Here is a 25,261-nt window from a genome sequence, read left to right as displayed (position 1 = left end):
TCATTCACTGCTACGAACTGATGGCGGTCATATAAGTACGATTTAAACCATGCTAATGCACTTCCACTGATGCCAACAAAGTGTTCAAGTCTATGCAAAAGAATGTTGTGGTCAATTGTGTCAAACGCAGCACTAAGATCCAATAAAACTAATAGAGAGATACATAAGTGTGCATGTCTGAAAGCCTGAGCTAATATGGTTTTTCCTTTCCTTTCCTTTCCTATATATTTTTACTTTTTTTCTCATTACACTGGCATTCATTTAGTGGGACTTTTTTATTGTTGCCATTCTGCAATGGCTGAATTAGCTAAATGTTTGCTGTAAAACAATATTAAAATTGATAAGAAGCTAATTACTTTAAGTTAGGAAAAGGATCAAAAGACTTCTTAAAGCAAACCTTGACTTTTATTATGGATGTATTGTGTGTGTGTGTTTCTGTCAGCACATTACAAAGAATGTTGTAGAGAAAATACATAAATAAATAAATAAGCCTATGACATCTGTCATTTAAAATTATAAGAAAAATATGAATATTTATGACCGGTACAGCCTTTTCTAAGGACTGTTCCCATTCAAATTACACCACTTACTGACCGCTACAGTGTTTTATTCAGAAATGTAATATTGCCTTGCAAAAACTGTACTTCCGATTTCTCCCAGGAGACTGTCAGTAAATGGGAAAACAAAGTAACTGGCGTTACTATTTTGAAAAAGTAATGCCTTACTTGAAAAATGTAATCCGATTATGTAAGCGAAGGGAACAGTGAACACTGAGTAATAGGACTTTTAATTTGTTGTGGTGCAGTTACGTCATAAAGGTTGCGCCTCGCTTCTGCGTGTGAAGAAAGGTTTGTGTTTTTAAGCTTTTAAACGCATGTTAAAGTCGATCAATCCCTTATGTTTGTTTTACAAACCATGTTAAGCTTATTACTGAATGTAACACTGCATTTTAGAGCGTTCTGACGTAGCGAATATATCGACTTCTTGCAATATATGCACATGACCTCAAATTTATTTTGGTGATGCAATATATTGCCCTTTACATTGCCTTAAAAATAATGTCACCGTGTTTTTTTGCATTCCACTTGCTCCTGTGTCTTTTGCAGCTTTTACAAAACATGTTCAGTTTGTTGCTAAATGTAACACTGCAGTGATTTATCTTGCGTTAATACACGTATTCTTATTTGTTTATTTATTTATTTCTTAGTGATTAAAGCGCATCCGCGCACGTTGAACGGATAAATCGCTTCTAATTTCTCTCCATATGTTTCCTAAAGTGATCTGATTAAGTGCTCGCATTGCACACAAACATTAACGTGTAATCACGGGCAACTTTTAACAAACCACAACGGGTGTCGTGGACATTGCAAATATATAAAAACATAGCTTTCAATATAAATAATGTAAATAAATATGACAAACACATATTTGATTTTTATTTTTATTTTTTCCCATTCAGACCGTTATTGTTGACTGACTCCTGTTGTTCTAGGAAGGCAATGGAGAAACAGTTACTTTGTGTTATTTTTTCTTTCTGTTAATAATTCTCATCTTACTCCTCTGACAGAGTGTCCAAACAGGCAGAAACTACCAGACTGAAATCTACTATATTATAAAGAGGATGTTTGTTAAAAAGGAGAGCGAAGACATACAGATTGAAGAAGCATTTAGAGTGCAACATGAAGCGTCTGAAGAACAAACAGGTAAGTTTCATTCTCAATGGAGATCAGGCCTGATTGAAATGTTGTCCCTTTCAGAAATTAATATTATATTTTGAGCATATTTGTATGACCTGGAGATGTCTTGATATCACATGATTAATTTGCTTGTTAGGTGTGTTTGATTAGACTTTGAGCTAAACTCATACCAATACCATACTATCATACTACTCTTACTATTTCTGCAGCATCCAGTATGTATTCTGTGCATAGTCTTCTACACGTCTTCTGTATGCATGGAATACCAGGATGACCGACTATATTTGACAGAATCAGCTAAATATAACTCAAGTACACTGAAATTAGCACAAAAACTGTGTTAGGAATGGCGTACTACACACTGCGAATAGTATGTGAAATTTGATGTATTATGCAACAAAAGACATTGCCTAGAAAACTGTTTCCAACAATGCAACGTGCTCCATGTGACGTTTCACCTTCAAATGCATGAGTGAAATGCATGAGGTGGGGAATATTAATTATAAATGTAACACTTGTATATTTATGTATATACATATACATGTAAACTACAAATTATCACTGTGTGTCTAAAAATAATATCGCTAGTAGGACTTAAATTCTACTTTAATCTCTGTCACCTTTATCTCTAAAGCGCTTTATACAGTAGCCTAGGATACTGATTGTTTTAAAGATATATTTCATTAATAATAATATTGCAGCAATATATAAATAAAATAATATTTAAATTCTGCAAACATAATTAAATTCTGCTGTAAAGCAGCTCTAAAAAGAAACGGCGTGTATAAGGACATATAGACCAATTAGTTGGCAGAGATTTGCATAAACTCCGCCCACCAATACACGGCTGTGATAAAGGGCACTGTTAGGGATGCAGGCAATATTATCTGCCTGCAGAGCCGGAGAGGCTGCATTTTCAGGACCTGCACTTTTAGGACCGCATTTCTAGGACCCTAGTTTTTTGTGACAGCGCCACCTACCGACTCGGAGAACCGCAGTCTCAGGAACGCATTTCCAGGACCCTAGTTGTGCCAGGCAGTATTTCCACCCACCCAGTTTTAACTACATTAGAGTTTTACAGCTTTATTACACCCAAATACTACTTTATTTATTGCAATTAAACCTGGTTCCTAGGAATGTTGAGAAATTATTGGGTCTAAGTAGCATAATATAATAACAAGTAAAATAAACAAGGAATCAAGTTATAGTCTTTTCAGTCACTAGATCGACCACATTTTCAAGTATAGAGGGAAAACAAGGATGACTTTGGGGGTAGATTGTGTATATTTTACAAAATAATATATCACACCTCAACTTGAACACACTAAATATTTTACAAAATAATATATATCAACTTAACTTGAACACACAAAATATTTTACAAAATAATAAATAATAACTGAACTTAAACACACAAAAACAAATTTGTTCATGATGTGGACCAGAAACAGCACTTAATGGACAACATCATCACTGACTCCTAAGAGAGAGAGAGAGCGAGAGAGAGAGAAGTGAATTAAATAAGGAACATTTAGTTGAACATGTTCTACTCTCTAATTTTTTTAATTTTTTCTTAGTTACCAAACAGTGCACACATATCAATTAATGTTCACAATACTATTATTGCCTACTGTTCAAAGATTTGAAAAAAAAAAGTTTTTGATGTTGTGGGAACAAAGGTTCTAGAAACACTCATGTCAATAAAGCCCATCTCAACAGAGAAAAAAAATAGAGAGATGCAAGAAATCTGAATAGAAATAACATTGACACGACTTTTTTTCTGACCATATATATATATATATATATTCTTTTCTTTTCGCAATTGTTTTTCTATCAGCCTATTAAATTCTTCAACTTCACTGAAATAGTAAATGGAGAACATAATCACTGCTAGGTTAACAGAAATACTGTTAATGCTTAAAAAAGGATGCATTGGACATTGTATTAAAAAACAATTCTATTTTCTACTCTTACCTGTGATGATAATCAGGACCAGAGAGGAAGGCCTGCTCAGCATCCTGCAGAGACACATTCTGAAGCCCAGCCAGGCCATATATGATGGCCTATCAAAAGAAAATAGTTAATTGAAATATACACAGGTCTGTACATAAGTAGCATAAGGTGTTATACACAGTAGGGTTTGAAAGGGCAGAAAAATGCACAATATATTATATTGTTATGCATACCTCTGGAAAAAGAACACCACAGATTAACTGCACTTCATCCGTGAAGCTCAGTTGCGTTGGTGTTTTATACAGTACAGACATCAGAAAAGCAAAAAGGTTGTCCTGTTACTCTTCACTCTCAAGGTAGACAGGCACCTGGCGAAAGGACTTCGGAGGGTACCACTTTGATGTCTTCCCGTTGAGTACGTCCTACAGGCAATTTATTTTCCACAATTATTACAATTATTTTGTGGTAATAGGATTTTTAAGTGTTTTGTGTGATAGTGATGGCACAACTGACTTTAAAGCTAGAATATCCAGAATTGGATAAACGAACAAGACAAAGGTAGATTTTAAAAGCAAAACTGAAAATATTCCAACCCCTTCATTTAGGGCTTGTTTTAAAGCCAAACTTCCAAAACAAATGGACATACACTGCCTAATTACTGCTGGAGTGCTCCGCTGACGATCAGTGAGTGCATGGGCAGATTGTGTGCAGGTAGACAGGTATGTATTTAGAGAGGCAGGTAGGCGACCAGTCACAGACAGGATTTTTATTGGCCTGTCATTGCCAATAAATGGGCCGCATAGTTGACAATATTTTTTAACAAAGCCCTGGTTGATTTATTTACTGTGAGTCTGTAATGATGAATATGTCTAAGTACCACCAAATGCTGTTCTGCTCCCAATGACTGTACGATGAAGTCTACCAGTCTCTTTTCCTCTGCGGTGCGGTCAAAGACAGCCTGCATGTGGGCTGGAATTTCCTCAGTGATGGCACGCTTCCTTGGCACTCTGAATACTGGTTGAAGGGTTCCCTGTAACAAGCTTCTGGCCTCATCAGTCAGGAAAGGATCTCCCTTCTTGGATTGTTATGTGTCTCTTGAAAAACATTTTAAATAAATAGACATAAATTAGGCCTAAGCCTAGTACTTAACCAATTTATTTATTTTTCTTTTGCCATACTTGCAAACCCTGAGCTGTGTCCTTGAAAGCACTTCATATAGCATACAGTACACAGTAAATTACACAATCTAACACGTGGTATTTTAACAGTCAATTATTATTATGGCCTCTCTGGTATGTCTGACTATTAAAATGTCATATGTCTCAACCAACATTATGAAAACATGTCAAAATGAAGAGACGGCTACACATAACATGTATTGTGGGTAACGTTAAACAGGCTGACTGTGAGCACGTGACAGTGAAAACATTAAGATTATTTTAACTGAATTAAAATGGAAAAACAATGAGTAATTAACAAGCTTTCAGAACGAACATGCTACAGTTTTATTGTGCTATCAATAAGTCAACACAGGCTTAGCATGCAACAGTTCCGTTAAATGAACGTGCTAACAATTCATTTTACAGCATTAGAGGCTAAATACTTTGGCTATGCATTCAAGACTATTTATTTAGCAAATCACCATCCCGTTTGCTACGTTAACTTTCCAATTAAATGCACCGCAATTGTAAAAATTGATTCGCATTTGATACTCACACTCTGGTTGTCGTCCATCTTCGCTGCTTCACTGGTCCTCTAATTCAGTAGGTGGCGCTGTCACTAAAAACCTAGGGTCCTAGAAATGCGGTCCTAAAAGTGCAGGTCCTGAAAATGCAGCCTCTCCGGCTCTGCAGGCAGACCCTTCTCGATGCAGGGGCACTATTCACCTTATTCCGCCCCGCCCACTTTTAATACTTCGCATTTCCGCATTTTGTCATCCGACTTCCGCTAAACCGATACGGCACGTCCGGTTACTAGTTTAGTAGTTGTAAGATTGTTTATAGCTAGCTATAACTGTGGCAAAATGACAAAGAACGTTATGTTATAAATTGGGAGCACAATGAAAACGTCTTAAGACGATCAAATGGTCTCAAATTGTCCCATCCATCGTCGCTGTTAACGTGGGTAATGTTAGACGATATGAAGAAGTGGCCAGAGTTAACCTATATTTTTAACTGCCCTGTCAGAAGGAGTTGATGGAGCAGCAAGGAAAAATGATTTAAAAAAAAAAATGTACCGAGGCTAACCAGTATTTACATAGTGAGACAGTGGGTCGTGTACTGCTACACAGCGAGGGTTTTTCGTCTTTTTAAAATTGAACGTGCAACCAGCCAGTCGAGCAGTCTAAACCTCTCAGCATGGTGCTGGTTAGTTTTGTGTGTGTGTGTGTGTGTGTGTGTGTGATGTTAACATACACGAAGTTATAAATGTTTAAAAGTATATTAACGTGTTTGATGACCATCGTCAGACTAAGTATTTTGTCTAATAACTTAATTGTACAGTGGAGTAAGGTAAGTGAACATTTATCAATTACACATTAGAGAAGGAGGCTGGAACCTGGAAGTGAAAAACGCTGTATATCCAGGTATGCATAATTATTAGGCAGATTTTCTTTTACAAATAAAACAAGCCAAAAAAAGATTATATATCACTTATAAAAGATTAAATGCAAAATTAATAGTTAAGATTGGTGTGGTTTGGAATTGGTAAATTTTACCAAAAAATATGATCAGAAAATCAACTTGCCTCTTAATTCTGCACAGTGTATATGCAAAAGGTAAGGTGAAGGTAAAATTTGGTAGGTGTACATTAAGTCTAATCAATGAATAATGTAGGTAAACGTCAAGTGTAATAATAATGAATGATTCTGAAATAAATAAGACAACTGTGAAACCTTAGAAATGTATTTTAGGTTTGCCATGTTCTGTACAGGGCTGAGGACCTGTAAGCTGCTCATCTGGGTCCTATTCGATAAAAAACTATTTACAGCCGGTACTGTCAGGTGACACTGTAAAGGTTAATAAAAATAACTTATTACAGCACGTAACTTCTGGTGACTTTGTAAAGGTTCATAAAAATATCTATTACAGCAGGTAACTTCTGGTGACTTTCATCAAGTTTAGGGGCGTGTGGATCTGATCACCATCACAGTTGTCCACTGCATCACTGCGGTCATTGATACATCTGCGGAAATAATTAAACATTTTTAAATTAGTACCTACAATATATCATGAGTATTAATATATGATGGGACCCGAACTTAAAACTGTGTGTGTGTGTGTGTGTGTGTGTGTGTGTGTGAGAGAGAGATGGAGAGAGAGAGAGATGCATTAGAAACAAAACAGTATACACACTCTTAACTGTAGTGTTCAAACGTAGGTCAGTATCTGAATGAGAAATGTAGCTAGCTGGCCTGCTATCACCTGCAATCTCTGTAGCAGGAATAATGTGAGCTATTGTAATGTACTATAATATCTTGTACTACTGTAAATATTAAATAAATAGGTGGACAATGGTAATCATGGAAAATTCCATGATTACGAATTACAAATTCGTTGTACGATGTACTTATCGTTAACTGCTTGTTTCTGATCTTAAATGTATTCATAGAACGGACTTCATAAATCTAACGTTAGGCGAGCAAACACATAGCTAGTTAAGTTAAGGTTAGCTTACCGGAATCTGACAACCTTTTTATCCCCCGGCATGACCTCTTTAACGGAACATCGTAGTCGAGCCATTTCTTGGGGTAAGGGTGTTCGTCAGTCGCCTTCCCGTCCATGAAATGGTACGAACACACATAAGAGCGCTTGGGTGGGTGCTTCAAATTTAGCGCCTTCATTCATTTCCTCAGGTGCTTCTCTTCTTTAGGTGGTGGGTGTAAATTGTAAAGTGCACCACAACACTCCGACCGATTCACAATGTGTTCGCTACATCGTTGGTGCAATTGTTTTTTGTTTTTTTAATACAATTGTTATGCAGCCCCTAACTGAGCATATAATACTTGATATATTTGCGTTCTGTTATCTAGCCACTAGCTTAGGTACGTTACGTCCGGTTCCTCAGCCGGAAGTAAGATGACAAAACGAGCGCAATGGTGGCACCGAAAAATTCATCACGCACAGAGACCTTGCACACTGAGTCCAATGCGTATTAATCAATGCGTTACAAAAAAAAAAAAACGCAAAACAATAAAAATAATTTCGTCTTCAAATAGTGAGGATGATTGTTTGTCCTCTCGTGTTAAAAAGAGAAAAAGAAAGAGGAAATATTTGCTCCATCCACTCCTGCGATCTCGTGGAGAGAAAGGAGTGTTCCACCTACTTATCAAGAAGAGCGGGATTATCCAGAACGTTTCAAAGTTTACATTAGAATGTCAGTGGCTCAGTTTGATGTTTTGCTAGCGATACTGGAGCCACATATAAAAAAAAAAAGACCACCAATTTCCTTGAATCAATTGATCCTGAAGACTGGAAGTAACTTATGTCTTAGGTACCGCGCACACACACACACACACACACACACGGTTTACAGGGACTTGGTATAATTATAGCTGTGATATAATAATATTTGTTGTATTTTTGATACAATAATATTTGTATATATAATTGTAGGTATCTGAGCACTGGCGATTCATTCACCACCATTTCCAGCAGTTTTACGGTGGCTCTGAGTTGTCAAAACGTCTCAAAATGAGTTTTTATTTGTTTTGACGGATGCGGAAAACTCACATAATCGAACCTGTTCCGAATTTTTATTTGACGGACGAAATTGTCGGAGGCAGTGTGCAAAGCATTATTGACATAACGTGAAGTCGAATTTATTTTTTGACGAGCGAATATTTCGCATGCCAATTTGCAAAGGCCTTAACAGTAGAGCCTAAAAATCTAGATCAAATATAAAATATAAGAAACGGCTATACAATAATGGAATGTAAAAAAAGACATATAATAAAATTTAAAATACAGTTAAATAAAGCAGCTCAAGGCACATGGCAGAGACGCTGTTGTGATTTCTTGGCCAGTGCTGCGGTGTTGTCAGTCCAGGAGAGGTCCTCTGTGATGTGCATACCCAGGAACTTGGTTCTGCTCACTCTCTCCACAGTCACACCATTGATGGTCAGAGGAACGTGCTGAGTGTGTGCTCTCCTTCGTCTTCTCCATGTTCAGTGAGAGATTCTTGTCACTGCACCACCCAGCCAGGTGGCTCACCTCGCTCCTGTAGTCTCATCCTTGTTGCTAATGAGACCCACCACAGTCGTGTCATCCGCAAACTTAATAAAAAGGTTGGAGCTGTGTGAAGGTGTTAAGTCGTGGGTCAGCAGAGTGAAGAGGAGGGGGCTCAGCACACATCTTTGGGGGGCCCCAGTGTTCAGTGTGATGGTGCTGGATTCAGCACTGTGCTGAAAATTTAAAAATGTGATGATACCAGTGTCTCTGTAGTATAGGTAGTAAGTTGAGTATATTCGGTACCCACAGCTGCGTTCAGTCGCTTCCGTGTTAGTCTAAGCGCAGGGCTCCAGACTGTAGCCGAATATATACTAGTGTCTGTGAATATTAAACTGGAAAATACAATTTAATATTACTCCTGCAAATTCTGGTGGGTAGACTTGATGTGGTGCATGACTAGCAGTTCAAAGCACTTCATGAAGATGGGAGTAAGTGCAACAGGACGGTAGTCATTGAAGCAGGATGGAGATGGCTTCTTCGTAGGGCTGGATGATTAATCGAAAGTAATCGAAACCGAAATTCAGAACCTCTAACCGACGTAATTGTCCCATGTTGGTTATTTCGGTTTTTTAATCCTGTTAATACTTCCCCCTTAAAGCATACTACCGCGTGTGTGGCCACATGACTCTGCCCCGTCCTGTCAGTGGAATAAAAGCTTATGGTTTGGACATTCAAGCGATTAGATGATCGGATGTGTATTATTATATCGAGCTACCATGTTCGCGCTAGGGATGTCAGGAAAAAAATTTAATTTCGAATATTCGTAGAATTAAAAAAAGAAATCCACATTTTTGCACTCGAATTGTAGGTGTCTGTTAAGGAGGCAGCTTTAAGGCCCGCCCCAGGTATACTTCACATTCGCGTTCTGTTCCATCTCACACAGCCTCATCCGCACAGCTTTCAGAAGGCGGACGAGCTCGACAAACCGTACCACTTCTGTCATCATTCACCTCGTGCATGCACTGTTGACAGCCGCTCACCTCATCAAATTTTGGACTTTGTATCCCCCAGAGTTCGGACTTTGCGCATTCGACTCGGGAGTGTGATGTCCGTGACGACGCAAATCCGGTAATTCTGCAAACAGCAGTATACTTGATAACAAGTATCAGTCGGCTCGCCTTGGCTACTGCTATTTTCCTCACTGTATTATATTTACTATAAAATGAAATGGGATATCAAATACCACTGCCTCCTTTCAGATTTTCATTTGAACATAATAGCCGCAGAAATGTACTTAGTTCAGGAAATGTGTATATATACAGTCATTACAATGAAACAAAATATATAAATTTGCCTTTTTTATTTTTATTTTAACATATAGATAAATTGAAAACAATCAAAGATTACCTGTTATATTTACCCAAAACGAATTATATGTTATGTTTAAACACTAAAGAGACATCAGAGACAGCGGCACATATCAGAAGGTCCAGCTGAGGTAAGATAGCTCTCGGCGGATAAATAGGTGCTGTCTTTATAAATAAATTACAGATTTGAGTTTTAAACAACTACATTCTCGCCTGAAATACTTTTAAACCTAAATTTCATGACACAATAACAGTAATATTTTTTTAAAATGATCCGAATAAATGGTGGTTGAAATCACAATGCTGCGTGAACTCAACTAATCAGCATGTTTAGCGCCCAAATCCCGTCCCCAAAAGTTCTGGAACTTTTAAAAAGTACTACCTCACCAGCAGGGACTTTCTGAGGGGACTTTCTTTTTACATGGGACTTTTAGTTTCTGGTTCCTTTGGTGAAAACGCATCGAGTACCAGGCCAAAGTCCCTAGTTCCTGAGTAAAGTTCCTGCAGTGGAAACGCAGCTAAAGGCACGAGTCAAGTCAAGTCACCTTTATTTATATAGCGCTTTAAACAAAATACATTGCGTTAAAGCAACTGAACAACATTCATTAGGAAAACAGTGTGTCAATAATGCAAAATGATAGTTGAAGGCAGTTCATCATTGAATTCAGTTATGTCATCTCTGTTCAGTTAAATAGTGTCTGTGCATTTATTTGCAATCAAGTCAACGATATAGCTGTAGATGAAGTGAAGTGACCCCAACTAAGCAAGCCAGAGGCGACAGCGGCAAGGAACCGAAACTCCATCGGTGACAGAATGGAGAAAAAAAACCTTGGGAGAAACCAGGCTCAGTTGGGGGGCCAGTTCTCCTCTGACCAGACGAAACCAGTAGTTCAATTCCAGACTGCAGCGAAGTCAGATTGTGCAGAAGAATCATCTGTTTCCTGTGGTCTTGTCCTGGTGCTCCTCTGAGAAAAGGTCTTTACAGGGGATCTGTATCTGGGTCTCTAGTTGTCCTGGTCTCCGCTGTCTTTCAGGGATGTAGAGGTCCTTTCTAGGTGCTGATCCACCATCTGGTCTGGATACGTACTGGATTCGGGTGACTGCAGTGACTGCGAGTGCGTGTACAGTCGAGGAAAACGCGTTCGTTTGTTCAAGACACTATGCGGCACAGCGTGTCTTTGGAGTGCGCGTCATTGGAAACAATGTGCTTAGTAATTGAAGAGGCAGGTCAGCCTTTCTGTTATTCGGTTTGTGACATCCTTTACAGGAAATGACGAATCATTAGAACACCAATGCAAGGCCGCTCACAGTGCTTGGTCTAGTGTAGCACCAGAACCATTTTCGGAACCAAAACTTAGAAATTGCTCACGGTTCTGGTTCTTTTTAAAAGAACAGAACCGGTTCTGAATTGGGTTCTCATTTCCCAACCCTATTTATAAGGTATGCTTAGCTGTAAATGTACGTAGGGATGGACTGGAAGTGAAAAATGGCCCTGGATTTTCTCCCGAACAGGCCCATCACAACTACAAACAAACAACAGTAGAGAAGGCTTCGTCTCGTCTAGTGATGTCCGGATCACAAACTAATCATCCTATTTAACAGGATCTTTTTAATGAAACAGTTCACCAAATCGGACTGAATCGTTTGAAATGGTTCGCATATCGAGTACGCAGTAATCCACAAATTACTCAAGCTATTCGGTTTTTAAATATGCCTGACACTCCCTCTGAAGCGAAATAAACAAATATCCTGAGTTATTCAGTTACTCCTAACAGTACATTGACTGAACTGCTAAAAGAGAACCGATGATGGGATGTGCACCAGCAGAGCAGCTGGACTGAGTTTCGTTCCGCTGGGAGACAGTATAGTATGTTGAGGGGCGTAACAATTCCATCACACGCTTGAGGCATTCGGCCAATCACAACACACTGGATAGCTGGCCAATCAGAGCATACCTCGCTTTTTCAGAACAATGAGCTTTGTAAAAATTGACGTGTTTCAGAAAGGTAGGGCATAGAGCAGAAACAATAATGAACATTATATGGAAAATGTTTTTTTTGTATCTTAGACTGCAGAAAAACATTGCATTACACCAAATACACAAAATACAAATATACAATAATGTTCATAATCATATGACCCCTTTAAGCCTTAAAGTTCTGCATAATTAAGGGCGTGGTCACTTGAGTGACAGGTGGATTGCCACTGCTTGACACTGCCATCGAGCTGTGGTGGGTGGCTGCAGCAACCAGCTCCTTCCTTTTTGCACATTTTCGATTATCCGGGAGCTGCCATGATGGCAACGGCCCGCTCCGCCCACTTGCGCTGGTGTCCTCCCACAGGTTAAGAGATTTTAAACAAACACTGTTAATACACTTGCAGTTAAAAAGAAACAATACACATTTTAATGCTATAAAAGTGTGCAGATTGAGAGAAATAAACAGCAGATGTCATTGTACACAACTTCTTTATCTTGAGCAAACGCTGCTAATGCAAACATACATTTGTTAATAGTTAATTAAATGAAAACATGCCTGCTTTAATGCTAGTGAATAAAAGGAAATGATTCACTAGCGAGCCTCTGCTCATCATGACAGTACCTGGATCAGGGTGAGCTACGTCTCGAGCCAATGACGTCACTTCCAGGGAGGCATGTTGTACACGCCCCCATCCCTTGACTCCACCCCCACGTCAAAACATTGGCACAAAGCGAGATGTGCAGCAACGTGAAGCGCAAAGGGAAAACGGTATCTCAAACTAGACTGACATGCAAAATAAAAGCAGCCTTGCAAATATATTAATAGATATGGCCATGGAAAATATGTATTGCAATTTTTTATTTTTGTTTGCAAAACTAAAATTTTTTTCTCCCGATACTTTTTCTTTTGCAATTCTTTAATTTTGTTTGCAAAAAGCACATTTGTTTTTGTCAATACTTACATTTTTGTTTGCAAAACTTTATTTTCTTTTGCAAAACTAAATTTTTTTTGCGTATATGTGCGCTATTATTTTGACTCCATACTCCAAGATAAAATTTGTCTTGTAGGCCTAATTGTTTACTGTTTGTACCGAAATTCTTGAATAATTGTCTAAAATTATGCATGCTGATAAAAAATTTTCAAATCTAATTTTTATTTATTTATTTTAATAATCGCATTAGGCTAATTAAAATGTATTCAGTATATTAATCTAACTTTTGCAAACAGCCTTCCTAAAATGCAAAAAATGAAGAAGCATATTTTATTTTCTTTCACTTTATTTCCGTGAAAATAGCTGCCGTTGTTGTGCAATAGAACATTCAAAACAGACTCATTAAAACACAAACGCACACACACACAAGATGAGATATGCGTCTATCTTTACAAAATACACAAAGATTATAAAGCATGTGAAAAGCACACACAAGATAAAATGCAATTAAAGAGCACTTGGATTATGGACTGGGTTGAGTGAGCGGAGCTGAATCTTCAGAAAGGTGCTCAGCGCTCTTAAGGAAATATTACCACTCCGTTCACATGCTCTGGCAGGAATGCTCAGAATATAACATTTTTGTCAGTGACAAATGAGAATTGTTTCCAGATGTCTGACTTGCCTTGCTTTGCTTTTGTCAAGTAAATAGCAGCTTTAATTTTCTTCTCAACTTCTTGTGTTGACTCAGTTTCTACCACACAGCACCGTTCCCCGCGGGTCTCAGCAAAGCTAAAACCGCCCACTCCCATGAGTTTTGCGTTGGGTCCCGCGGGAGCGGGAAAGTTTGTTTCTCCAAACTTTGAGTCAGCTCTTCAAAACATGCTGCAGTGCACCTTTTCCCGGTTCAGATATCAGGGCTTTTATTGGTCGATTTAGGTCCAGGTATCTGGCTACTGAAATGCTATCAAAGGTTTGAATGTCAATTCAAATTGTAAGTTCACGGAGTAATGAACTATGATTTAAAAGTAACAAAATAGTTTTTTTTTTGTACAAGCAAAAGTATAGCTTTAAAAAAATACTCAAAGTACCAGTACCTGACAAAATAACTTAATTACAGTAACGTGAGTAGTTGTAATTGTTTAACTTCACTGCATTTTTCAGATGGATTATTTTCCACACCAATTACATTTTTGGTAGTTGTTGTAATGCAATTGTGTGTGCCATTCCAATACAGAGATCGGCCAAAACAAACAAAAAAAATGACTAGTTCTGATTTATGGCCGGTTGACTGGTGCATCTCAGTTTCACAGCATAGTAGTTACAGGACCGGGGTGTTCTACTCCCACTGTCCTGCAAAGTTTATCTCTAACCCCAGTTAAACAACTGCACTAGAAAATCAATGTCTTCTGGCCACTTTGGAAACTTCAAGACATTGTGTATCGAGCTAAGTTACAGCTAAACTCTTTTAGACACCGGTCCTCCAATAAATGCAAATAAACTGAGGTTAACATAATTTTTTTTTCTCCTTAGACCTAATGGCACTGAAAGAGGAGAGGGAAGTACTCCATGAAACTGACGTAAAAGATCAAAATGAGGAGCTTCTTGATTTCCCAACTGGAGAAAAGTCTTTTTGTTGTTCACAGACTGAAAAGTCCTCCACTCGAAAACCAGCTCAAACGAGAGGGAAAAAAGGAGATTTTACTTGTTTTAAGTTTGGACAGAGTTTCAAACAAAAAGTAAAACCTCAAGTCCATTTGAGAACTGGAAAGAGGCATTTCGCTTGCCAACAATGTGGTATAAGATTCACTCTAAAAGGAAGCTGGAACAGGCACATGAGAATTCACACGGGAGAAAAGCCTTTCACCTGTCAACGATGTGGAGAGAGTTTTGCTCTGCATAGAAATCTTAAGGTCCACATGAGAATTCACACTGGAGAGAGCCTTTACACTTGCCAACAGTGTGGAATAAGTTTCACTCAAAAAGGAAGCATTAACAGGCACCTGAGAATTCACAATGGAGAAAAGCCTTACACATGCATTCAGTGTGGAAAGAGTTTTGCTCAACTTGTAAACCTTAAAGTCCACGTAAGAATTCACACTGGAGAGTGCCCTTACACATGTCCTCAATGTGGAAAGAGTTTCGATAAAGATGAAAACCTTAAAGTCCACATGAGAATTCACACTGGGGAGAAGCCTTATTCATGCCTTCACTGTGGAAAGAGTTTCAGTACTCATGGTAGCTTTAAAATACATACAAGAGTTCACACCGGCGAGAAGCCTTACTGCTGTCTTCAGTGTGGAAAGAGTTTCAGTAATCAAGGAAACCTTAATGTCCACATGAGAATTCATACTGGAGAAAAGCCTTACACATGCCCTCAGTGTGGAAAGAGTTTCACTCAAAAAGTACGTTTTGAAGCACACATAAGAATTCACACTGGAGAGAAGCCTTTCACCTGCCAACAGTGTGGAAAGAGTTTCAATCAACATCGAACCTTGAAAGACCACATGAGAATTCACACTGGAGAGAAGCCGTTCACCTGTCAACAGTGTGGAAAGAGTTTCACTCAAAAGGGAACCTTTAACAGGCATAGGAGAGTTCACACCGGAGAAAAGCCTTACACTTGCCAGCAATGTGGAAAGAGTTTCAGTCAACGTCGAACCATAAAAAGCCACATGAGAATTCACACTGGAGAGAAGCCTTTCACCTGCCAACAGTGTGGAAAGAGTTTCTGTCAACGTCGATCCTTAGAAAACCACATGAGAATCCACACCGGAGAAAAGCCTTTCACCTGCCAACTGTGTGGAAAAAAATTCTATCAACATCGATACTTAAAAGAACACATGATAGTACACACTGGAGAAAGGCCTTTCTCTTGCCAACAGTGTGGAAAGAGTTTCTATCAACATCGAATCTTAAAAAACCACATGAGAGTTCACACTGTAGAGAGTCCTTTAACCTACCAACAGTGTGGAAAGAGTTTTGATCAACGGCAAAACTTAAAAAAATACACGAGAGTTCCCACTGAAGAGAAGACTTTCACCTGCCAACAGTGTGGAAGAAGTTTCAACAGAAAAGGAAACCTTAATGTCCACATGAGAATTCATACTGGTGAAAAGCCTTTTACATGCCCTCAGTGTGAAAAGTGTTTCACTCAAAAAGTTTGCTTTGAAGCCCACATAAGAATACACACTGGAGAGAAGCCTTTCAACTGCCAAATATGTGGAGAGAGTTTCAATCAGCATCGAACTTTAAAAGACCACATGAAGGTTCATACTGGAGAAAAGCCGTTCACATGCCAACAGTGTGGAAAGAGTTTCACTCAAAAAGGAACCTTTAACAGGCATAAGAGGGTTCACACCGGAGAAAAGCCTTACACCTGCCAACAGTGTGGAAAGAGTTTCACTCAACGTCGAACCATCAAAGACCACATGAAAGTTCACACCGGAGAGAAGTCTTTTACCTGCTAATAGTATGGAAAATGTTTCAATCAACATCGAGCCTTGAAAGACCACATGAGAATTCACACTGGAGAGAAGCCATTCACCTGCCAACAGTGTGGAAAGAATTTCTGTCAACGTCGAACCTTAGAAAGCCACATGAGAATCCACACCGGAGAAAAGCCTTTCACCTGCCAACAGTGTGAAAATAAATTCTATCAACATCGATCCTTAAAAGAAGATATGACTGTACACACAGTAGAAAGGCCTTTCTCTTGCCAACAGTGTGGAAAGAGTTTCTATCAATATTGAACCTTAAAAAAACCCGATAGTTCACACTGGAGAGACTCTTTTAACCTATCAACAGTGTGGAAGACGTTTCAACAGAAAATGAAACCTTAATGTCCACATGAAAATTCATATTGGTCAAAAGCCTTATACATGTCCTCAGTGTGGAAAGTGTTTCACTCAATTCACAAGTTCACGCTTGCATATAATCGGATGAAGTATGGTAATACATATTTGGCGTGCTCTCCGGGGAAGGGCACAGAGCTCGGGAATAGCCCGAACCTAGAGTACCCCCCCAAATAAGTGTAATATAAACTCGAAGTAAGGAGATGGGGCGAAGGAGGGATGCTGATAAACCGCCAATGAATAGAGGTAAGTCGGCTGCATTTATACTATGCTGTTGATTAACTTGAGTGCGGTCTGTGCTAATTAACCCTAAGTATCTGACGCACTCCTCCCGAACTTTAATAAATCACCATAAAGTTTGCTTTGAATTCCACATAAGAATACACCCTGAAAAGAAGCCTTTCACCCTCAACATTCAACATTGAACTTTAAAAGACCACATGAGGGTTCATACCGTTCACCTACCAACAGTGTGGAAAGAGTTTCTGTCAATGTTGAACCATAAAAGACCACATGAGAGTTCACACCAGAGAGAAGCCTTTTACCTGCCTATAGTATGAAAAAAGTTCACCCAGAGGAAAAGCATACACCTGTCAACATTGTTGAGAGTTTTGCTCAACATGGAAACCTTCCACATGAAGTCCACATGAGAATTCACACTGAAGAGAGTCTATTGAGCTACCAGTTTCTACCAAAAATGAATTATTAATCATCTGGGTCATAGGAGGTTTTTGATCCCTGGTGATGTTTTGACATTTGTGCTTATTTTAGTTTTTAATTGGTGTTTACACTGTATTCAGTGCAAACTCTGTTACAGTATTAGGTGTACCGTTTTTTTTGTTTTTAGTTTTTTAGTTTTGTTTTGAGAAAACATCTAAATGTGGTTAATGAAAAAAATAATTAATTTGTAAGTCACTAAAATAAGCCTGTAAATGCATCCTGAAAATACTTTAGAGAATTTGATCCTTTAGCCAATAGTTTTTAGTACAAATGTGGTGAAAATCATCCTGCTCTATAAAGCAATATTTGTTCCCCAAAATGATTCATATTAAACAATATATTGTAATAGTATTGTAATAAACTATCTTGTGATGTCAATAATGAAGCTTATTTCACCTTGATCATGTAGAATATCTGTCCTGTGTTGATGAACTTACTGATGTTGGTACAATTTTAAAAACAAATAAATACAAGTTTGAACAGGCTTTCTTCATTACAGTACGTTACAGTAAACACTTGTCTAAACAATTTTAGACTGACATTCATCATGTTACAGAATAAACTTTCATATTGCATTTGTAGTGTATGCTTTTTCCTTACAATGGGCTACATTTATCAGTTCAGTGTAGAGATGAGCCCAGATCCAAGGGCATAAATCAACGTACAACAGGAAACTTCATGAAACTTTTTTTATCCTGCCAATTCCATTGTACGAATGATCGTGTATTGATAAATGTGGTGGCTGCTAAAAAACAGACTTTGTCAAAGCAGCTTTACAGTGCCAAACAGAAAAATAATGAAATAATGAAAAATATAAGAGGACAATAATGAAGAGTCAATACGTAGCATACGTTTTTTTACAGGTTTTTAATGACATGGGGATAATATCTTGATCACAAACTTCTTTCAGTTGTGCAACATTTTGTATACAAGAAGGAAAATTTAAACTTTGGCTATTATTAAGTTTAGTGTACAGTTTTTTTTTTTCTTCCATAAAATCAGAAATCGTTTTAATTTCTTCAAATATATACTGTTTGTATACTGTTAACGTCATTACCAAATTCTGATAGATATTAACCAATTCAGATTGTAATTCAGTTAACTTAAGTATTAAGTATTCTGTCTTGAATAAATTTTTTTTCTTAGGTAATTTTTCCCCCCTTTTGGTAGGACTGGGCGATATATCTAATGATATGATCATGCGCATCTAGTCAGTAAATCTGGTTCTGTGATTACTGCTAAATCGCCATCACCTGCTTATAATTGGAGCGGCATTTAATAGACAGAGCCGTAGATCACTGACAAGCTACGCAATATCGCGTTCATTATCGAAGGCGATACATCTGGGATAATGAAACCCTGCCCCCCTGAAAAGCAGTTTCAACCAGTTTATTGAATCAAACCGTCCAAAAGAACCGGTTCATGGAAAAGAATCAAACTTCCCATCACTAGTGTTTCATTCATACTCAAAGCCAGTAAGTCATATCAGGAAATTCCTAATATGGGCAAAAGCATCGAGCTATCGCTGTGTATGAAAAACAATGTTCACAGAAAAACAGAAACTTTTGGAAACACGAAGACATCAAGCATACAAATTCTCTAGTCAGAAACAACAAAGTGCAATGTGAGTACAGAGAACGAGAATCAGCTCATCGGTTCTCAAATTGAATGCGTCAGACAGAAACGGTTCTCAGTTCAGTGTACTGGTGATCCGAAATAGTGATGTCCGATTCGCGAACGAATCGTTCGATTTAACCAGTTCTTCTTAGTGAACCGGTTGAACCAGTTCAGCAAATTCAAATTGAACAGAATCGTTTGAAATGATTCGTGTCTCCAATAACCATTAATCCACAAATTACTTAAGCTGTTAACTTTTTTAATGTGACTGACACTCCTTCTGAGTCACAATAAACCAATATCCCCTAAGTAATTCATGTACAGTCTTGGCCAAAAGTTTTGAGAATTACGTAAATATTGGAAATTGGAAAAGTTGATGCTAAAGTTTTTATAATAGCAATTTGCATATACTCCAGAATGTTATGAAGAGTGATCAGATGAATTGCATAGTCCTTCTTTGCCATGAAAATTAACTTAATCCCAAAAAGACCTTTCCACTGCATTTCATTGCTGTCATTAAAGGACTTGCTGAGATCATTTCAGTAATCGTCTTGTTAACTCAGGTGAGAATGTTGACGAGCACAAGGCTGGAGATCATTATGTCAGGCTGATTGGGTTAGAATGGCAGACTTGACATGTTAAAAGGAGGGTGATGTTTGAAATCAGTGTTCTTCCTTTTTTAACCATGGTGACTTACAAAGAAACGCGTGCAGCCATCATTGCATTGCATAAAAATGGCTTCACAGGCAAGGATATTGTGGCTACTAAGATTGCACCTAAATCAACAATTTATAGGATCATCAAGAACTTCAAGGAAAGAGGTCCAATTCTTGTAAAGAAGGCTTCAGGGCGTCCAAGAAAGTCCAGCAAGCGCCAGGATCGTCTCCTAAAGAGGATTCAGCTGCGGGATCGGAGTGCCACCAGTGCAGAGCTTGGTCAGGAATGCAAAGTCATATTCTCAGATGAAGCCCCTTTCCGATTGTTTGGGGCATCTGGAAAAAGGCTTGTCCGGAGAAGAAAAGGTGAGCGCTACCATCAGTCCTGTGTCATGCCAACAGTAAAGCAACCTGACACCATTCATGTGTGGGGTTGCTTCTCATCCAAGGGAGTGGGCTCACTCACAATTCTGCCCAAAAACACAGCCATGAATAAAGAATGGTACCAAAACACCCTCCAACAGCAACTTCTTCCAACAATCCAACAACAGTTTGGTGAAGAACAATGCATTTTCCAGCACGATGGAGCACCGTGCCATAAGTCAAAAGTGATAACTAAGTGGCTCGGGGACCAGAATGTTGACATTTTGGGTCCATGGCCTGGAAACTCCCCAGATCTTAATCCCATTGAGAACTTGTGGTCAATCCTCAAGAGGCGGGTGGACAAACAAAAACCCACTAATTCTGACAAACTCCAAGAAGTGATTATGAAAGAATGGGTTGCTATCAGTCAGGATTTGGCCCAGAAGTTGATTGAGAGCATGCCCAGTCGAATTGCAGAGGTCCTGAAAAAGAAGGGCCAACACTGCAAATACTGACTCTTTGCATAAATGTCATGTAATTGTCGATAAAAGCCTTTGAAACGTATGAAGTGCTTCTAATTATATTTCAGTACATCACAGAAACAACTGAAACAAAGATCTAAAAGCAGTTTAGCAGCAAACTTTTTGAAAACTAATATTTATGTAATTCTCAAAACTTTTGGCCACGACTGTACTCAAACAGTACTCTGACTGAACTGCTGTGACGAGAGAACTGAAGATGAACACTAAGCTGAGCTTGATGATGGACGAACACGCCCACTGCTGGAGCAGTTCTCGTTCTTGAGTCAAGAACCGGTTGTTTTGTATTCATTTGTGGTGTCAGTTTTGAGTTTTTTTTTTTGTCTAAACAGGGCCTGATTTCACAGAAATAAACCAAGATTAAGACATAGTTCAGTTATTTAAGTAGTTTTTTATAAATGTTTTATAAAAAAATACTGGTGGTGAGCATCTGACCAAACAAATTTGGCACTGACATATTTTAAGATGAGTCAGTGTTAGATTTGTTTAAGCTGAAACGGCTCACATTAATTTTAGTCTAGTACTGCGTTTCCACCGAAATTACCCGGAACATTTGTACCAGGAACTTTTTCCCCCCAGACCTGTTGCTTTCTGTGTTTCCACCGTGGTGTAAAGTACCGGGAAGATTAGGCAAATGGTGTTGACATAGGTCTGTGCTTGTTTCTCAATACTATAGTACGCGATTTTGGACGTGCATCCTCGGTAGTTCAGACTAATGTCTGCGACAACGCAAATCCGGTAGATCTGCAAACAGCAGCGTACTTGATAACATCAGTCAGCTCGCCTTGACTACTGCAATTTTCCTCTCTGTATATTTACAATAAAACGAAATAGGATATCAAATACCACTGCCTCCTTTCGTTTTCATTTAAGCATAATAACAGCTGCAGAAATGTACTTAGTTCAGTGATATGTGTATAACGTTATATACAGCCATTACAATGAAACGAAATATTATATAAATTTGCCTTTTTAATTTTCATTTTAACATATAGATAAATTGAATACAGACCAAAGATAACCTGTTAGATTTACCCAAAACGAATTATATTTTATGTTTAACCACTAAAGAGACATCAGAGCCAGCGGCACATATCAGAAGGTCTAGCCGAAGTGAGGCTGCTCTCGGCGGATAGATGATCACTGAGCTCCCGCTGATCGTGTGGAGCTCACTTTCTCTGAGATCGGCGAAACACATTTTTAAATAAGCGCTGTCTTTTTCAATAAACCACAGATTTGAGTTTTAAACAAGTACATTCTCGCCTAAAATACTTTTAAAATTACATTTCATGACACAATAACAGTAACTTTGAAAAAGTACTACCTTGCCAGCAGGGACTTTCTGAGGGGCATTTTTTTACCCAGAACTTTATTTAGTTCCTGGTTCCTGCGGTGGAAACACACCGAGTACCAGGCCAAAGTCCCTAGTTCCTGGGTAAAGTTCCTGCAGTGGAAACGTGGCATAGGTCTAGACTTAAGCCTTGCGTTAATCCGGTGGTTTGTCATCTAAGGCCATTAATGCTCACTCTGACTCACTCCCTTACCAGTGAGCTGATTACTGAACTATTGAGCTGACTGAGATTAACCCAGAGACTTAGAGTGGATTTATTTTTATTTTCTTCTTAATCATGTGTCCAAACACACAGAAAAAAACCTCTGTTGAGATCCACACACTATTATAAAAAAGCCGTTTATTAAAGAAGAGAATGAAGATGTGATGAAACATTCAGTGTCAAACATGAAGATAATGAGGAACAAACAGGTTGGTTTTCAGTCTCATTTGATCCTTATTAAAATGTTAATCACTACAGGAGTGTTTAATATTTTTGAAGCATGTCCAAGGGTATAAAATACTTGAGAAATTCGACCAAATTCACCGAGTGTATTACTTTGGGCGATTTGTAATTCATATATAAGTACAGTGTAAATTTAAACTGGTATTTTTAAACCTTACAGTTTAATTTCAACTTGAGAAGTAAATATTTTTGCATTTCATTTTCTACCATCTTACACCTGTTAAATATGGTAAACAGGACTGTGTGCTTGGCCTGTGAGAACCGATGAGGTTTGTGTTCACAAATCTGATGAAGCATATTGAAGTAGAATAGTTACTTATTCCCAAAAAAGTTTATTCATTAATTTTGAACTTTTTTATATAACCATTAGCTGTCTATGTAGTATCATGGCTGAATACAAAATATTGAGTGCACAAATAAGTGATAAGAATTTAAATTTCTTTTTATTTCTTTTTTCCCCTCATGTTTCAAATGAAATGTTAAAATTGTCAAAAAATTGTTTAAATGAACACTGTATGTTAAATTAATTGTAAATGTTGTTTAGTGATGTTCTTACCAGGGATTGATAACTTGTTCTATAGTGACATATTGTGTCAAAATGAGAACTGCCAATTAGTTATTTATCAATCTAAATAAGTGATGGATATGCTCATTAATTATTCTAATTAATAACAAATGATAATGTATCAATACATGTAGCGAAAATCAACTCTAAATGCCCCAAATAAATATTTGAAGTCACAATGAAATTTAAAAGTAAAATTAACATTTTTTTAATGGAATACTGCGGTGTTTATTATAAATAATCCTTGCACGTCATTAATTTATTTTTTTAATTCATGTGCCCTCATAATCTTTAATAAAAAAGGACGAAATCGAGTCCCGCCCTCTCATTTCAAATGCCGTTTCACTCAGATAGACGTCACAGTAGAGAAATAAGGACAAACGCTACTTCCGTTTCATGCCGACTTTAAAAGTCAATTATTGTTTCAGACATGGGCATTGAATACACAACACAACACTTTCTTCAAATGTCAGCATTGTATGTTTAAATTCTGTCACTCATCATTAATTCAACACACATTATTGTATCCTTTCTGTATGTTTCTGACCTCTGCATCACATCTGGCCCATTAAAGTTATACTCATTTACTCTCCCTCATAGTGTATGACTTTCTTTCTTCAGATAAACACATACAAAGACTTAATGCAAATATATGAAAACACTTCAAAAACCACACAAATTTAATATGACCATAAAGTTTAAAACATTAGTTTTTTCTATACACAAACCTATCATTTCACATTTCTGAAGAGTCACATTTCTGAAGAGTAAAACAAATGACTCAAGCCAACTCGATAAATATTATGACATGCAATAGAAGATAAAAAAATAAAATAATAATAAATGATATATATATACACAGTATAGATACACTGTAAAAAGTTTAACTATTATTTACTCAATTTTATTGGTGAAACATTTTTACACTCATTTTTATTTATTAACATCTATTAACATTTTTAAAGCTGTGAAATCAATGAAATATACTGTATTAATTGAGTAAATGCAAGTAAAAAATTAAGTAAATCTGAGTAACTGCATCTGGTACATTAACAAATAAAATTGAGTAGAAATAATTGAACATTTAAACATTTAAAAACAATATTTATGAGTAATATTAACTGTTTTTATTAATGAGTAATATTAACTTTTTATTTTCTCTAAACCTTTGTAAAATAGTACTCCACACAACCACCAGTATACATGACATTGGCCTTTATTGTCAATGAGTACAGCAATACAGCACATTTTACACTGTATACAATATTGCCTACATTTAAACTCATTTAACAAACATTTTATAAGTAAAAATTAAATATTTAAAAATTCAGGTAGCCTAATTCAAGTGTAATCAAATCAACCCAATATCCACCGGATCAGCGCTGGTCCTGGTGCCGGAGACGGACTCGCCTCTGCGGGTGAACTTTGAACTTCATACCGCCGTCCTGCGTTTCACTCACAGCCGATAGATACAGCGAGTGACTGACATAACCTGCCAATAAACAAACAGTGACAGTTCTGAGGACATTTTATCATCCTAATGATAATAATTATATTTATTATCATTAGGAATGAAGTCATGTGTTTATGCAAAGCGTTTCAATCATGCAAAAAGACAGGCGCGACTCTCGTTTAGGTGTCGAACTACGCCTCTGTATGTTGTTAAATATGATTTAAAGCACAGTAAAGATTTTATAGATAAAATAAAACATACACAAACCTGAATTTCACAGAGGAAATGCACCAAATCTGCGACGCTGAGAAGAGAGCTGTTGTCTGGAGACTGGAGAGTTCAAACTGCCTGCGCTCACTGACTCAACCAACCGTCGAGTTGTCGTCACGTCAGAGGGTGGGGGAGGGGTGCATTGTTTTAATTGAGTAAACTTACTCAAAGTTTAAGAGTGTGTTAAATATATTAATAATATTGATTTGATTATTAATGTATTTACAAGAACAATCAAATAGTACAAGAACAAAAATAAGACAAAAAAACTGAACAGAAAAAAAAATTATCTTTATTATTCTTTGAAGGTCTGTCATGATGCGCCTCATCATTCTC

At 37.6% G+C, this 25,261-nt stretch overlaps 1 protein-coding gene across 1 annotated transcript; it reads left to right on the top strand.

Moving 5' to 3' along the window:
* Positions 1-745: 745 nt before the first annotated feature.
* Positions 746-18,241, top strand: LOC132137553 (gastrula zinc finger protein XlCGF57.1-like). Its single transcript, XM_059547600.1, has 4 exons — positions 746-848; positions 1,568-1,703; positions 14,626-15,330; positions 15,415-18,241. Exons 2-4 carry the CDS (start codon positions 1,622-1,624, stop codon positions 16,560-16,562), a joined length of 1,935 nt encoding a protein of 644 aa, XP_059403583.1. The 5' UTR covers positions 746-848; positions 1,568-1,621; the 3' UTR covers positions 16,563-18,241.
* Positions 18,242-25,261: the final 7,020 nt, after the last annotated feature.

This window comes from Carassius carassius, unplaced genomic scaffold, assembly GCF_963082965.1.
Source record: "Carassius carassius unplaced genomic scaffold, fCarCar2.1 SCAFFOLD_57, whole genome shotgun sequence".
NCBI classification, from domain to species: Eukaryota; Metazoa; Chordata; class Actinopteri; order Cypriniformes; family Cyprinidae; genus Carassius; species Carassius carassius.
This window is presented reverse-complemented; position numbering and strand designations above follow the sequence as displayed.